The 13,468-nt window shown below is 45.7% G+C and overlaps 1 protein-coding gene across 2 annotated transcripts; it reads right to left on the bottom strand.

Annotated features, from left to right (window-relative positions):
* Positions 1-384: 384 nt before the first annotated feature.
* LOC123066713 (GPI-anchored protein LLG1) lies at positions 385-6,214 on the bottom strand. 2 transcript variants are annotated; one of them, XM_044489746.1, is made up of 3 exons: positions 6,121-6,214; positions 5,951-6,010; positions 385-801 (listed from the first exon to the last, which is right to left on the bottom strand). In XM_044489746.1, the coding sequence occupies exons 1-3, from the start codon at positions 6,212-6,214 to the stop codon at positions 494-496; spliced, it is 462 nt and encodes a 153-aa protein (XP_044345681.1). In that variant the 3' UTR covers positions 385-493. The 2 variants fall into 2 exon arrangements, 1 of the variants encoding a protein (XP_044345681.1); XR_006431413.1 differs by lacking the exons at positions 5,951-6,010; positions 6,121-6,214 and adding an exon at positions 1,652-1,843 and having other exon boundaries at positions 568-801.
* Between the last annotated feature and the right edge of the window lie 7,254 nt (positions 6,215-13,468).

The following is a 13,468-nucleotide window of genomic DNA, read 5'->3' on the forward strand; positions in this document are numbered from 1 at the left end:
CCAAGATAGCAGATTCAGGCATATTATTGTTATACTTTGTAAGACCCTCGAGAATAATCAATAAAATGGCCGCATACAGAGGCTGGGGGTCATCCTCCTTTTCAAAAAAAAAATAAAAGATGAACACGCGATTATCACTTAGGCTGTGAAATAATCAATTGATATTCGATTCCGTGATTTTATAATTTGGGTGTGCACTCAGCCAATAGCAGGATGTGATCAACTGATCATCTAATGTTGAATGTCAAGATGTCATGTTTTTCTGTAACAAATGGGCACACTAGAGCAATAGAACATCTATTATCAAGTATTAAGTGTTCCATGAAGAGACCTCACTTGGTAAAGCCAATGTCCAATCACAACATCAAAAGAGCGTCAAGGAGATGCAAATGAATCCTAATCGTTGGTAGTTAGTACTACTTACAACTTACACCTGAAATTCACACCATATTTGTAGAACTGCAAGGTGTCACTCAATGGAACAGCAATGCTCCTATTCCACACAAGAGAGCAACCAAAGGATGTCGCGAAATCCCATGAGCTCTGGGATGCCTTCGCAAGAAACCCCTTCCTTTCCTTTCTGGCACTCGTCGGCGAATAGGGCTGCCGGGTACGATCCATGGACGTTGATGTAGGTTAACATTGTGTCTGCACAGTTAGTGCTCTGGTTGTTGATGTACAAGGAAAATGGGCATGCAAATTTCTTGAAAGCATCACAACATTCCGTAGGAGGAGATTGTGGCCCTTTGCACCTGCTTGTGATGATTGTGTAGTTCTGGGACTCAAAGTCCATAGGGCAGTCTGATAAGCATGCACATGAATAAACAGAAGCATAACAGAAGGAGGTATTGAAAGTCTTGAACATGGTGAGAAGTATACTACTAAAAAATATGCATTTACTGTTACGTAGGTTGAAAACACCCAGATATTGTACTTAGGGTTGCTCCTTTGAGAAGTTGTTCCAGATACAGCTAGAATTATAATATCAGCTAACTTTTTGCAAAAAATAATTCAGTGAAATAAGGGTGCACATTTGCATAATAGCTATCTAGACATGCAGAACCCAAGTTCCTACTGATGTACTATGGAAAATTGAAATTAGAATCCCAGCTTTTACTACTGAACGATACTCTGTAATTTCAATTGGTAGTTCACCATTGACTCTGTTTTCATAAGCCCAGGAACTCCACATCACCGGCCCAGTCAATCCTAACCGCATATGGGCTCAAGTTAACAAGAGGCTATATTCAGCTAACAGCATGTGAATTGCAGATGGGCACAAGCATGTGAACGGCCGATGGGCTGCATGGGCTCAAGTTAACAAGAGGCTATATTCAGTTAACAAGCATGTGAATTAAGTATCTTCAGTGCGATCCTCAAAAAAAAAAAAAAAAAGTATCTTCAGTGCGTGCACTGCACCATCAAATGCAGCTGGTTGCAGAACATCTCCGTTCGTCAAGCAGGCATACGCCGAAATCAATCCAAGCCGCAGTCTACCTATTTCGAAGTCAGGTAACACTGGGGTGGTATCCAACACCATCACTTCCAACCAAATTCTCTCTAGCATCACTAAAATCAGACCAAATCCATCCATACATCCTCGCACCTATCGCCGTTAAACTTAGAAAGAAGAAGATTTGAAACTACGTACCCCTCTTGGTCTGCAGCAAGCTCCTCCCCGTGGATCCGGCCCTTTGACGCGGAGGCGGAGGCAAGCCCGGCCAGGACGGCGGCATGGAAGAGGAGCCGGAACCGGTGGGTCAGAGCCATCGCTCGCCGCTGCAGCTTCATCTTCAGCGGAAGCTTCTTGGCTCTTGGGCGAAGATGGCTCGGCACTCTGTTCTACTCTAGTGGACTGGTGGGGCGGGCGGCTATGGGGAGACCTCTAGTCTCCGCTAGCACTTCAAAGGCGACGGCGACCGCCATGACTGCGCCATTTGTGGGGTCGAGGTAACCTCTTAATCCCACCATTGGCTCGCCAATTTCTCCGGGACTACTACGATCAGTTTAAGTGGTGGGGAAGCCTTGATTGGGCCAAAATAAATAATGACAATAAGAAACGAAGCTAGTCGAGATAATAATGCACTCTGCAGCTACTTCACCCTGATGGGACAAAATCAGGGTAAAAATTAATATTTCAAACCATAAAATTCTTCCAGCAAAAGAAAAATACAACTATTCTGAAACAAATAATAACGGTTGAAATATAAATGGGACTAAAACGGTCGGGAGGTCAATAATAGATTGGAACAACTTGAATATGATCGAGGAGTTGAAGTAGACGTGCACCTGCCACGTCGTATTTCCTTCGAAATTTGTACTTTCGTCGGTCACTTCTTCGAAACTACTTCTGTCAGTCTCTTTTTAAACCTTTGCGTGTTTGGTTTGTCAAATTTGGGGTTTTGTTCCTCAATGTGCTGCAATCACTGGTGGATCCACCATGGGTCATCGATGTTCATGTATACCCAAATTTTTCTATAAAAAGTTGTGTACACACACACGTAATATATCACAGAAATACCAACCTACGGCCTATATGCCCATTAGTAGCCCAATAATCCTAGATGTACGTGTCTTTTACGCTTCAGGTACGGACCTCCTCTCGCTAATTCGCTCTTCCCCCCTGATTTCAGGGGGTGGGGCCCGGCTGCTAATCCTAAGCCAATTAGTTTGCTCCACATCAGCCTGTACGACAAACCATGTACAATAGCCCGTAGCTCTAGCATTACTGTTAGTAGCCCATTTCAGAAGTAATAGTGAGTCCAAGAGCACCATTGAGTAGGCTTCACGCACGAGAGACGCACATAGCGCCAACCACCGGTCAGAATCTTTCATGGACGAGCCGATGTCGCGTTACTAACTTGCTTTCAAGTGAAGGATGATGGAATTCTTTCTTTAAGTGAAGAATGATGTTGTCATATCTCGCTTTCAGGTCATGACAAAGTGTATGGTTGTGTTGTAATTTCCTTCTCTATTTTGTAGTTTTCTTAACCTTTTGAGATATTGTTTCTATTGTGAACAATTTGTATATATCCTTTTGAGTTTGAGATATTGTTTCTATTGTGAACAATTTGTATATATCCTTTTGAGATATTGTTTCTATTGTGAACTACGCCCTCCATTCCTTTGTATAAGGTGTATTTGTATTTTGATAAAATTCCACAATGTAAGGTGCATTTGTTCTAATTTCACGTAAATCCGATCTTGGCCCTCGAGAAAAAGGTAAGTATCTCCCCCTTGATTGCATGTATCTCTCCTTGTAGAGAAAGAAAAGGAAATTATCGCTCTCCGGATTGCGTGTATATCTTCCTTTCCTAGCCTAAATGATTTACTTGCCGCTTATCTATGTACTCCCTCCGTTCCGATTTACTCGTCGTGGTTTTAGTTCAAATTTGAACTAAACCCACGACGAGTAAATCGGAACGGAGGGAGTATTAGACAAGGGTAATTTTGTCCTAACTAGTCCATAATTATGTGCCTTGGTCACAGTACTGATAATAATACACCTTAGATAAAGGAATGGAGGGAGTATTTGTATATGTACTCGTATTGCTGTGAACCAGTTGGCTTCTTTGTTAGGGTGAAAAAGACTGAACACCCAAAATTGCATTCCTGGATCTGCCACTAGCTGCAATGGGTGTTTTATGTTTGGTTTTTGGTGCTTTGAGGATTAGGTTTGCAACCTTTTTGAGAGGAGATAGGAATCTCATTGACACCTTGATGGTAATGGCATAACTCTGGACAAATTCTACTAAAATCAAGTTAAACTAAAAAAAATAGGTCGCCCACCTTGGGCCTCAAACCCAAGCCCAGAATGTTAAGAGCCTTGTACTCTACCGACTAAGCTAGACGAGCAATCTGCCCTTCAAAATTTTGAGATTATACTTCAGGAAGTATTGAGCAATTGAAGAATACACAAATTTTAAAATGGGTAATTTTTTGAGCAGACAAAACACTGAAAAGTTCCCCGCACCTCATACTCGCGTTGATCATAGGTTGGAGCTCCTAAAACAAACGTAGAACTTGAGAATTAATGAGAAATTTGAATCTGAAAAGTCAACATTTATTAGGTAGTGCCATGAGCAAAACAAATCACCAATTCCCATGGCATACTACTACTACTACTGCTGCTGCTGCTGCTGCTACTACTACTGCTGCTACTGCTGCTACTAAGGGAGTATGTATTATTCATAACGAAAGAGTCATGTGTTAAAACATTACAATTGAAGGATAAAGTAACATAAAAGATACACTTATATTCACAACATCAAGTTATCCATAAGCAAGGGTACTTCCCGCAAAGAAAATAAGGGTGCATAATTCTAATTGAAACCATAACTATGCTTTGTGCAAAAAAAAGAAAATATAAATATTTGAAATAACTGCTTATACAAGGTATTGGGCATACAAGAACGTTATGTACCAATGAATAATACCAATAACAAAGATTGAAATATAAACGAGATTGAAATGCTGAAGAGGACAAGAATAGATTGGAACCACCTACAAAAAAAGAATAGATTGGAATAGCTTGAATATGATTGAGGATTAGACGTAGGCACGCACGCCACCGCGCCGTATTTTCTGAATTTTATGTTTCTATTTGCTTCTTCTTTAACCTCCGCGTGTTTGGTGAGCCAAATTTGTGGTATTGCCCTTCCACATGTTGTAGTGAGTGTTTTATGCTTGGGTTTCAGTGCTTCGGGGATAACGTTGCAACCTTCGTGAGAGGCGATGGTGTAATCAAATAGAATTCTCGATGGTAATGACATCTACCATACTAGGAAGAAAATTCTCTTGGCTCGGTCTAGTATGTTAATCTTGACTAAGAAACCCTATAGTCTGTTTATCTTCCAAAACATCTGTTTATCTTGGTAGTGCTTGCGAATGATAGTACAACAAGGAAAAAAGCATCGGATCTTGGCAGTGGTTGCAAATGACGGTACAATAAGGAAAAGGCGTCGGTTCACCTTGTGAGCCTCCTATCTTCAGCCAAGCGTGCATGTGTGCAAATGTTCAACGATGTTAGGTTCTCACGGTATTAAACTCATGCAGCTTGCTAAATCTTTGTGGGTAGTCCACCTCGTGCAAATTATGTGTTATGTAACTTTCAATGCATAATTCTTTGAGAAAATCAAGATGTAAAAAGGTGCTTATAGATATCACCTTTATCAGAATATTTGTGGTATGCCCGGCCCATCAGGGTTCAAGTCATATACTTGACGTTGGTGCTTTCATTTTTCATTATATATACCATGCCTTTCGGCGCTCGCATTTTTCCGCGTTTATTCCAGGCCTTTCGGTGCTCGCATTTTCCTGCATTTATTCCAGACATTTAGGAGATGTACGTTCAATTGGAGGAGACGTTCTTGTTGACTATGCTGAAGACGTCTGTGGTGACTTCGTCAATGTCAAGAGTATGTGCCGACTCAGTCTCTCAGAGGTGCTCATAGGAGTGAGTGTATTTGCGTATGTATGAGCGTCTGCGTATTAAAAAAAGACAATATTTTGTGGTTTGTATAAGATGCAAAAGATGATTAGAGAGATCACTTGTATAACAAATATTTGTGTTTTGTATTTATTCCACCTAGTTAAAAGCAACATTGCAATTTGTAATTTGTTTTGATCAATCGAATAGCTAAAAGCAACTTAAACAAAACATAATCGCCCACCTTGGGGCTCGAACCCAAGGTGTAAAAAGGTGCTTATAGATATCACCTTTATCAGAATATTTGTGGTATGCCCGGCCCATCAGGGTTCAAGTCATATACTTGACGCTGGTGCTTTCATTTTTCATTATATATACCATGCCTTTCGGGGCTCGCATCACTTCCAACCAAATTCTCTCTAGCATCACTAGAATCAGACCAAAACCCTCCATACATCCTCGCACCTATCCCTAAACCGCCGTGGATTAAACATAGAAAGAAGAAGAGGTCACACCACGTACCCCTCTTGGTCTGCAGCAAGCTCCTCCCCGTGGATCCGGTGCTGGCCTGGAATACGCTGTCTGCTCAAACACCGGCAAAACAGAACAAGCCCATCACAATCCGCTTCAAGAAGCAAAATACTAGAACTGCCCAGTACTTGGGACTTGGGAGCACCGGAGCACACACGGACCAGACACGGACACGGAGGGCGACGCGGAGGCGGAGGCGAGCCCGGCCAGGACGGCGGCATGGAAGAGGAGCCGGAACCGGTGGGTCAGAGCCATCGCTCGCCGCTGCAGCTTCATCTTCAGCGGAAGCTTCTTGGCTCTTGGGCGAAGATGGCTCGGCACTCTGTTCTACTCTAGTGGACTGGTGGAGCGGGCGGCTATGGGGAGACCTCTAGTCTCCGCTAGCACTTCAAAGGCGACGGCGACCGCCATGACTGCGCCATTTGTGGGCTCGCCAATTTCTCCGGGCCTACTACGATCAGTTTAAGTGGTGGGGAAGCCTTCCCTGTCATTCTTTTGAAGCCAAAATAAATAATGACAATAAGTAATAACAAATCTAGTAGTAGAGATAATAATGCACTCTGCAGCTACTTCGGCCTGATGGAAAAAATCAGGGTACAAATTATAATTCAAACCATAACAATTCTTCCTGCAAATAAAATAAAACTGTTCTGAAACAAATAACAACGATTGAAATATAAATGAGATTAAAACGGTGGGAGGTCAATAATAGATTGGAACAACTTAAATATTATTGAGGAGTACAAGTAGACGTGCACCTTCGACGCTGTATTTCTTCGAAGTTTGTACTTTTGTCGGTCACTTCTTTCAAATTTGTACTTCTGTTGGTCTCTTTTTTAACCTTCGTGTGTTTGGTTTGTCTAATTTGGGGTTTTGTTCATCAATGTGCTGCAATCACTGGCAGATCCACCATGGGTCATTGACATACATCTACACCCAATTTTTTTTTAGAAAAAATTGTGTACACACACACACACAATATATAGCTCATTTCAGAACTAATAGTGAGCCCAAGAGCACCAAGGAGCAGGCTTCACGCACGAGAGACACACAGCGCCAGCCACCCGAATCTTTCATCCACCCATGGACGAGCCGACATTGCGTTACTGACATGCTTTCTAGTGAAGGATGATGGAATTCTTTCTTCAAGTGAAGAATGATGTTGACATATCTCGCTTTCAGGCCATGACAAAGTGTAAGGTCGTGTTACTATTTTCTTCTCTATCTGTAATTTTCTCAACCTTTTGAGATATTGTTTCTATTTTTAACAATTTGTATATTTCTTTGTATTGTCGTGAACCAGTTGGCTTCTTTGTTAAGGTGAAAAAAACTGAACACCCAAAATTGAATTCCAGATCCGCCACTAGCTGCAATGGGTGTTTTATGTTTGGTTTTCGGTGCTTTGAGGATTAGGTTCGCAACCCTTTTTGAGAGGAGATGGGAATCTCATTGACATCTCAATGGTAGTGGCATAACTCTAGACCAATTCTACTAAAATCAAGTTAAACTAAAAAAAATATGTTGCCCACCTTGGGGCTCGAACCCAACACCAGAATGTAAGAGCCTTGTGCTCTACCAACTGAGCTAGACGGGCAATCTGCCCTAATTTCAAAATTTTGAGATTATACTTTGGAAATATTGAGCAATGTGAAGTATACACAAAAGTTTAAAACGGGGAAAAATTGAGTAGACAAACACTGAAAAGTTCCCCCCTCATAGTCGCATTGATCATAGGTTGGAGCTCCTAAAACAAACGTAGAACTTGAGAACTTAATGATAAATTTTTGAATCTGAAAACTCAACATTTCTTAGTTAGTGCCATGAGCAAAACAAATCACCAATTCCCATGGCATAATACAAACCTACTACTACTAGTAGTATGTTAAATCCCCCCGCAAAGAAATATAAGATCGTTTAGATCACTATATATTTCTTTACGGAGGGAGTATGTGTTATTCACAAGTAAAGAATCATGTGTTAAAACAATACAATTGAAAGTTAAAGTGACATAAAAGATACACTTATATCCACAACGTCAAGTTATCCATAAGCAAGGGTACTTCTCGCAAAGAAAAATAAGGATGCAAATTATAATTGAAACCATAACTATGCTTCGTGCAAAAAAAATACAAACTATTTGGAAATATTTGAAATAACTGCTTGAACCAGGTATTGGGCATACAAGAACATTATGTAGTATTAAATAATACCAATAACAAGGATTGAAATATAAACGAGAGTGAAATGGTGGAGAGGTCCAGAATGGATTGGAACCACCCGCAAAAAAAAAGAATAGATTGGACTAACTTGAATATGATTGAGGATTAGACGTAGGCATGCACGTCACCGCGCCGTATTTTCTCTGAAATTTATGTTTCTATTTGCTTCTTCTTTAACCTCCGCATGTTTGGTGAGCCAAATTTGCGGTATTGCCCCTCCACGTGTTGCAATGTGTGTTTTATGCTTGGGTTTCAGTGCTTCAGGGATAAGAGCATCTCCACTCGTTCAGCCCCCCAGCGCACCCAGCGTTTTGGCCTACGCGCCGGTCTCATTTTCGCCCTGGGGGCGATCCAGTTCCCAGAAGCGCCCCCAGGTTTCGGCCCCAAGACGCACATAAATTGAAAATTTGTCTTTCCCGCTGCCAAAAAACGCCATAAGTTCAGCAATCATCGGCGATCAGCATGCCCCAGTTCGGCAATCAAAACATACACAAAAGTTCAGCTTTCAAAAGGAAGGACACGTAGAAATGCATCAAACGACGAGCTCCTCCGGTGTGGTACTGGCCACGGTCGGTGTGGCTTCTGTGCTCGGGCTGGTCGGTGTCGGCATGGCTTCTGTGCCCGACGTTGGTGGCGTCGACATGGCTTCATCGCTTGGGCTGGGCGTCGGCGTTGGGGTCGGCGTGAGCGTAGGCACGGTGGTTGAAGGCATCTGGTTCACGTTCGTCCGGAGTAGGTCGAACTTCATGTCCTGCTTCGTCATCAACGCCGACCACCGCGAATCGGATTTCTCTTCCCTCTTGGCAGAGTGGTTCTTGGAATCGGTGATGCACTACTCGATCGACGGTTGCAGCCGCTCGGCAGCCAGGCGGCGCCCTTCGTCGTCTTGGCTCTTTTGTTGCCGTTAGGGAGCCCATCCACCGCCCCGAGGGCCGGCGCGTCCGGCTAAAATGTTTCCTTGGCCTTGGCGAGGGTGAGCCAGACATCCCTCCACTTCTCGCATGACTCGATCCGGGAGAACTTGAACTCTTGATCGTTGTTGTCCTAGAGATACATGGTGAAAATACGAACCATATGCGCAGCCAAAGAATGAGTGTCGGCGACATACACGGCGAAAAGAAGTGAGCTGGCGGCTGGACATACCTGACCCTTGACATTGGCGCCGCTTACTGGACAAGATGCGATCTCCTCGACGATCCCATACCATTTGATGCAGGCCGTCTAGATGATCGCCCAATGGTTTGACATGGCCTTTGCGCCGCGCGGCATGTGGATGGTGGTAAAGTAGGGGTCGGCAACTTTGCGCTCATCGAACACCGACTTGATGCGCGTCCAGTACTTGTCAGCATTCTGGTTCGCGCTGGTGACCGAGTCCATGCTGACGGACTTCCATGCTTCAACGAGGCACTCGTCTTCTTTGGATGTCCACTTGATGTGTGGCTCACCCGTCCTGGCATTGCCCCCCGCTTCTTCTTTTTCCCTTTCCTCCTCCTCCTCGGCATCGTCGAGCTCGTCCTCCATGTCAACGGTTGTGTCCATTCTGTCGTCTTGCATGTGGAACCCGGGGTAGGAGACGACACCGACAGCCGCTCGTGATGATCTCCTCCATGTCGGCGTCGGTCGCGTCGGGGTTGCCGAAATGTTCCCCAAGGCTTGTGAGAAGGGTAGGCCACGACGTCGAGGCGACGTCGGCGAGGCTATGTACGCCAGGGGCGAGTAGTTGTACGAGTGGTACTGAACGCCAGCGAACGCAACCGAGGGAGTGAGCTGGTCGGGGTTCAGACCGGAGGGTGAGGCACGTAGCGGTGCGCCATGTGGGAAGGTGATGTTCGGGTTGAACCCACCATGCGCGTCGCCGTTGGAGTAGCCGGGCGAGGGTGCGCACCCCTAGGGCGGCGGCGGCAGCGAGAAGTTTGCTAGTGACACAACGCTCTGTTGGCTCCACGCAGCTTGCGGGTAGTGGCCGCCGGGCGGATTCATCATCCGCGCGCGAGCCGTCTCTGCCTGCTTCGCCGCCGCTGCCACTGCTGCCGACGCGGCAGCGTGCCTGGCCTGGCGTTGAGCCTATTCCGCCGGCCGGTGGTGACAGCCTCTCGGCGCTGAACCTCCGCCCTCCACTCGACATTGGACACGGCCGATGGTTTTGGCATCAGCGCCCTCGGCTTCCTCTGCTTCGGCTGGGTGGAATCGGCAGCGGAACTGAGCGAGGGGCAGAATACTTCTTCGGCGGTCTGGCAGGATGACGGTCGGCTGGCGGTTGAGTGGGAGAAGAATGGCGGGAGTGGCGGGGCAGATGGGGGAAGTAATGAGAAAATGGAGGGAAAGGGGGGAAACGGCTAGAAAAGGCCCGTCTGTCACCAACAAAGCGGACCACGCGCCTTTTCGCTTTGGCCGGCGCCCCAGGCGCCCTTCATGGGGTTGGGTTTGGCTCGGATTCGCAGGCTACTATTTCGGCCCAAATCGGCGAAAAACAAGGACCTGGAACGCGACTGGGCCGATATTTCGCCGTCGGCGCTAAAAAAGGCGCCATGGAGGGCCGGTTGGGGGGGAGTGGAGATGCTCTAATGTTGCAACCTTTATGAGAAGCGATTGTAATCAAATTGAATTCTCGATGGTAACACTAGTAGAAATATGACCTTCAGTACCGGTTCGTAAGGACCTTTATGTTGGGGAACGTTGCATAAAATAAAAAAATTCCTGCGTTCACCAAGATCAATCTATGAGTTCATCTAGAAACAAGAGAGGGGAGTGCATCTACATACCCTTGTAGATCGCGAGCGGAAGCGTTCAAGAGAACGGGGTGGAGGGAGTCGTACTCGTCGTGATCCAAATCACCGGAGATCCTAGCGCCGAACGGACGGCACCTCCGCGTTCAACACACGTACGGTCAGCGTGACGTCTCCTCCTTCTTGATCCAGGAAGGGGGAAGGAGAGGTTGATGAAGATCCCGCAGCAGGACGGCGTGGTGGTGGATGCAACAGGGTTCCGGCAGGGCTTCGCCAAGCGTTTGCGGGAGGAGGAGGTGTAGCAAGGGGGGAGGGAGGCGCCAGGTGTCAGGGTGCGGCTGCCCTCCCACCCCCCTCTTTATATAGGGACCCCAGGAGGGGGCGCCAGCCCTAGGAGATGGGATCTCCTAGGGGGGGCGGCAGCCAAGGGGGAAACTTGCCCCCCAAGGCAAGTGGAGGCGCCCCCTCCCCTAGGGTTCCCAACCCTAGGCGTAGAGGGTGGCCCGGGGGGGGGGGGCGCACCAGCCCACCAGGGGCTGATCCCCCTCCCACTTCAGCCCATGGGCCCCTCCGGGATGGGTGGCCCCACCCGGTGGACCCTCGGGACCCTTTCGATGGTCCCGGTACAATACCGGCCGGTGACCCCCGAAACTTTCCCGATGGCCGAAACTCGACTTCCCATATATAATTCTTTACCTCCGGACCATCCCGGAACTCCTCATGACGTCTGGGATCTCATCCGGGACTCCAAACAACTTTCGGTTTGCTGCATACTCATATCTCTACAACCCTAGCGTCACCGAACCTTAAGTGTGTAGACCCTACGGGTTCGGGAGACACGTAGACATGACCGAGATGGCTCTCCGGTCAATAACCAACAGCGGGATCTGGATACCCATGTGGGCTCCCACATGCTCCTCGATGATCTCATCGGATGAACCACGATGTCGAGGATTCAAGCAACCCCGTATACAATTCCCTTTGTCAATCGGTACGTTACTTGCCCGAGACTCGATCGTCGGTATCCCAATACCTCGTTCAGTCTCGTTACCGGCAAGTCACTTTACTCATACCGTAATGCATGATCCCGTGACCAGACACTTGGTCACCTTGAGCTCATTATGATGATGCATTACCGAGTGGGCCCAGAGATACCTCTCCGTCATACGGAGTGACAAATCCCAGTCTCGATCCGTGTCAACCCAACAGACACTTTCGGAGATACCTGTAGTGCACCTTTATAGTCACCCAGTTACGTTGTGACGTTTGATACACCCAAAGCACTCCTACGGTATCCGGGAGTTACACGATCTCATGGTCTAAGGAAAAGATACTTGACATTGGAAAAGCTCTAGCAAACGAACTACACGATCTTGTGCTATGCTTAGGATTGGGTCTTGTCCATCACATCATTCCCCTAATGATGTGATCCCGTTATCAACGACATCCAATGTCCATAGTCAGGAAACCATGACTATCTGTTGATCAACGAGCTAGTCAACTAGAGGCTCACTAGGGACATATTGTGGTCTATGTATTCACACGTGTATTACGATTTCCGGATAATACAATTATAGCATGAATAAAGACAATTATCACGAACAAGGAAATATAATAATAATCCTTTTATTATTGCCTCTAGGGCATATTTCCAACACACATTAGTGCCGGTTCATTGACAAACCGGGACTAAAGGGCTGAACATTAGGCCATTTTTCTACTAGTGTAATGACATCTACTATTAGGAAGAAAATTCTCTTGGCAAGGTCTAGTATGTTAATCTTGACTAAGAAACCCTATCGTGTGTTTATCTTCCGAAACATCTATTTATCTTGGTAATGCTTGAGAATGACAGTACAATAAGGAAAAAGCATCGGATCTTGGCAGTGATTGCCAATGAAGGTACAATAAGTAAAGGGCGTCGGTTCAATCTCTTATCTTCAGCCAAAGTGTGTGCAAATGTTCAACCACGTTAGGTTCTCACGGTATTCGACTCATATCTTTCTGGGTAGTCCACCTCGTGCAAATTATGTGTTATGTAACTTTCAATGCATAAAATTTTGGAGAAAGTGGAGATGTAAAAAGGTGCTTATAGATATCTCTCCTTTATCAGGAATATTTGTAGTATCCTCAGCCCATCTAGGTTCAAGTGGTAGACTGGACACTTGTGCTCGCATTTTCCTGCATTTATTCCAGGGCTTTCGGTGTTCGCATTTTCCTGCACTTTTTTCAAGCCTTTTAGGGGCGTGCGTTCAGTTGGAGGAGACGTTCTCGTTGACTATGTTGAAGGCATCTGTGGCGATTTCGTCAATCTCAAGGATATGTACCGAAGGTGGTCATATGAGTGTATGTATGTCTGCATGTATGTGTGTGCGGCTGCATATTAAAAAGGAAAAATACTTGTGGTTTGATTAAGATGCCAAAGGTGTAGAGAGATCACTTTTTTTTATAACAAATATTCTGTGGTTTGTATTTATTCCACGTAGTTAGGTAAAGGAATATGAAACATTGCAGTTTGTTTTGATCAATCAAATAGCCAAAAAGCGCCTGAAACAAAACATAAT

This window comes from Triticum aestivum, chromosome 3B (assembly GCF_018294505.1).
Source record: "Triticum aestivum cultivar Chinese Spring chromosome 3B, IWGSC CS RefSeq v2.1, whole genome shotgun sequence".
NCBI lineage: Eukaryota > Viridiplantae > Streptophyta > Magnoliopsida > Poales > Poaceae > Triticum > Triticum aestivum.

Excerpts from the sequence above, each read along its gene's own strand:
- LOC123066713 (XM_044489746.1), bottom strand. The coding sequence starts at position 6,214 with ATGGCTCTGACCCACCGGTTCCGGCTCCTCTTCCATGCCGCCGTCCTG. Across the intron at positions 6,011-6,120 it reads GCCCTCCGTGTCCGTGTCTG|ACAGCGTATTCCAGGCCAGC; the intron begins GTCCGTGTGTGC and ends GTGTTTGAGCAG. Across the intron at positions 802-5,950 it reads CTTGCTGCAGACCAAGAGGG|ACTGCCCTATGGACTTTGAG; the intron begins GTACGTGGTGTG and ends CATGCTTATCAG.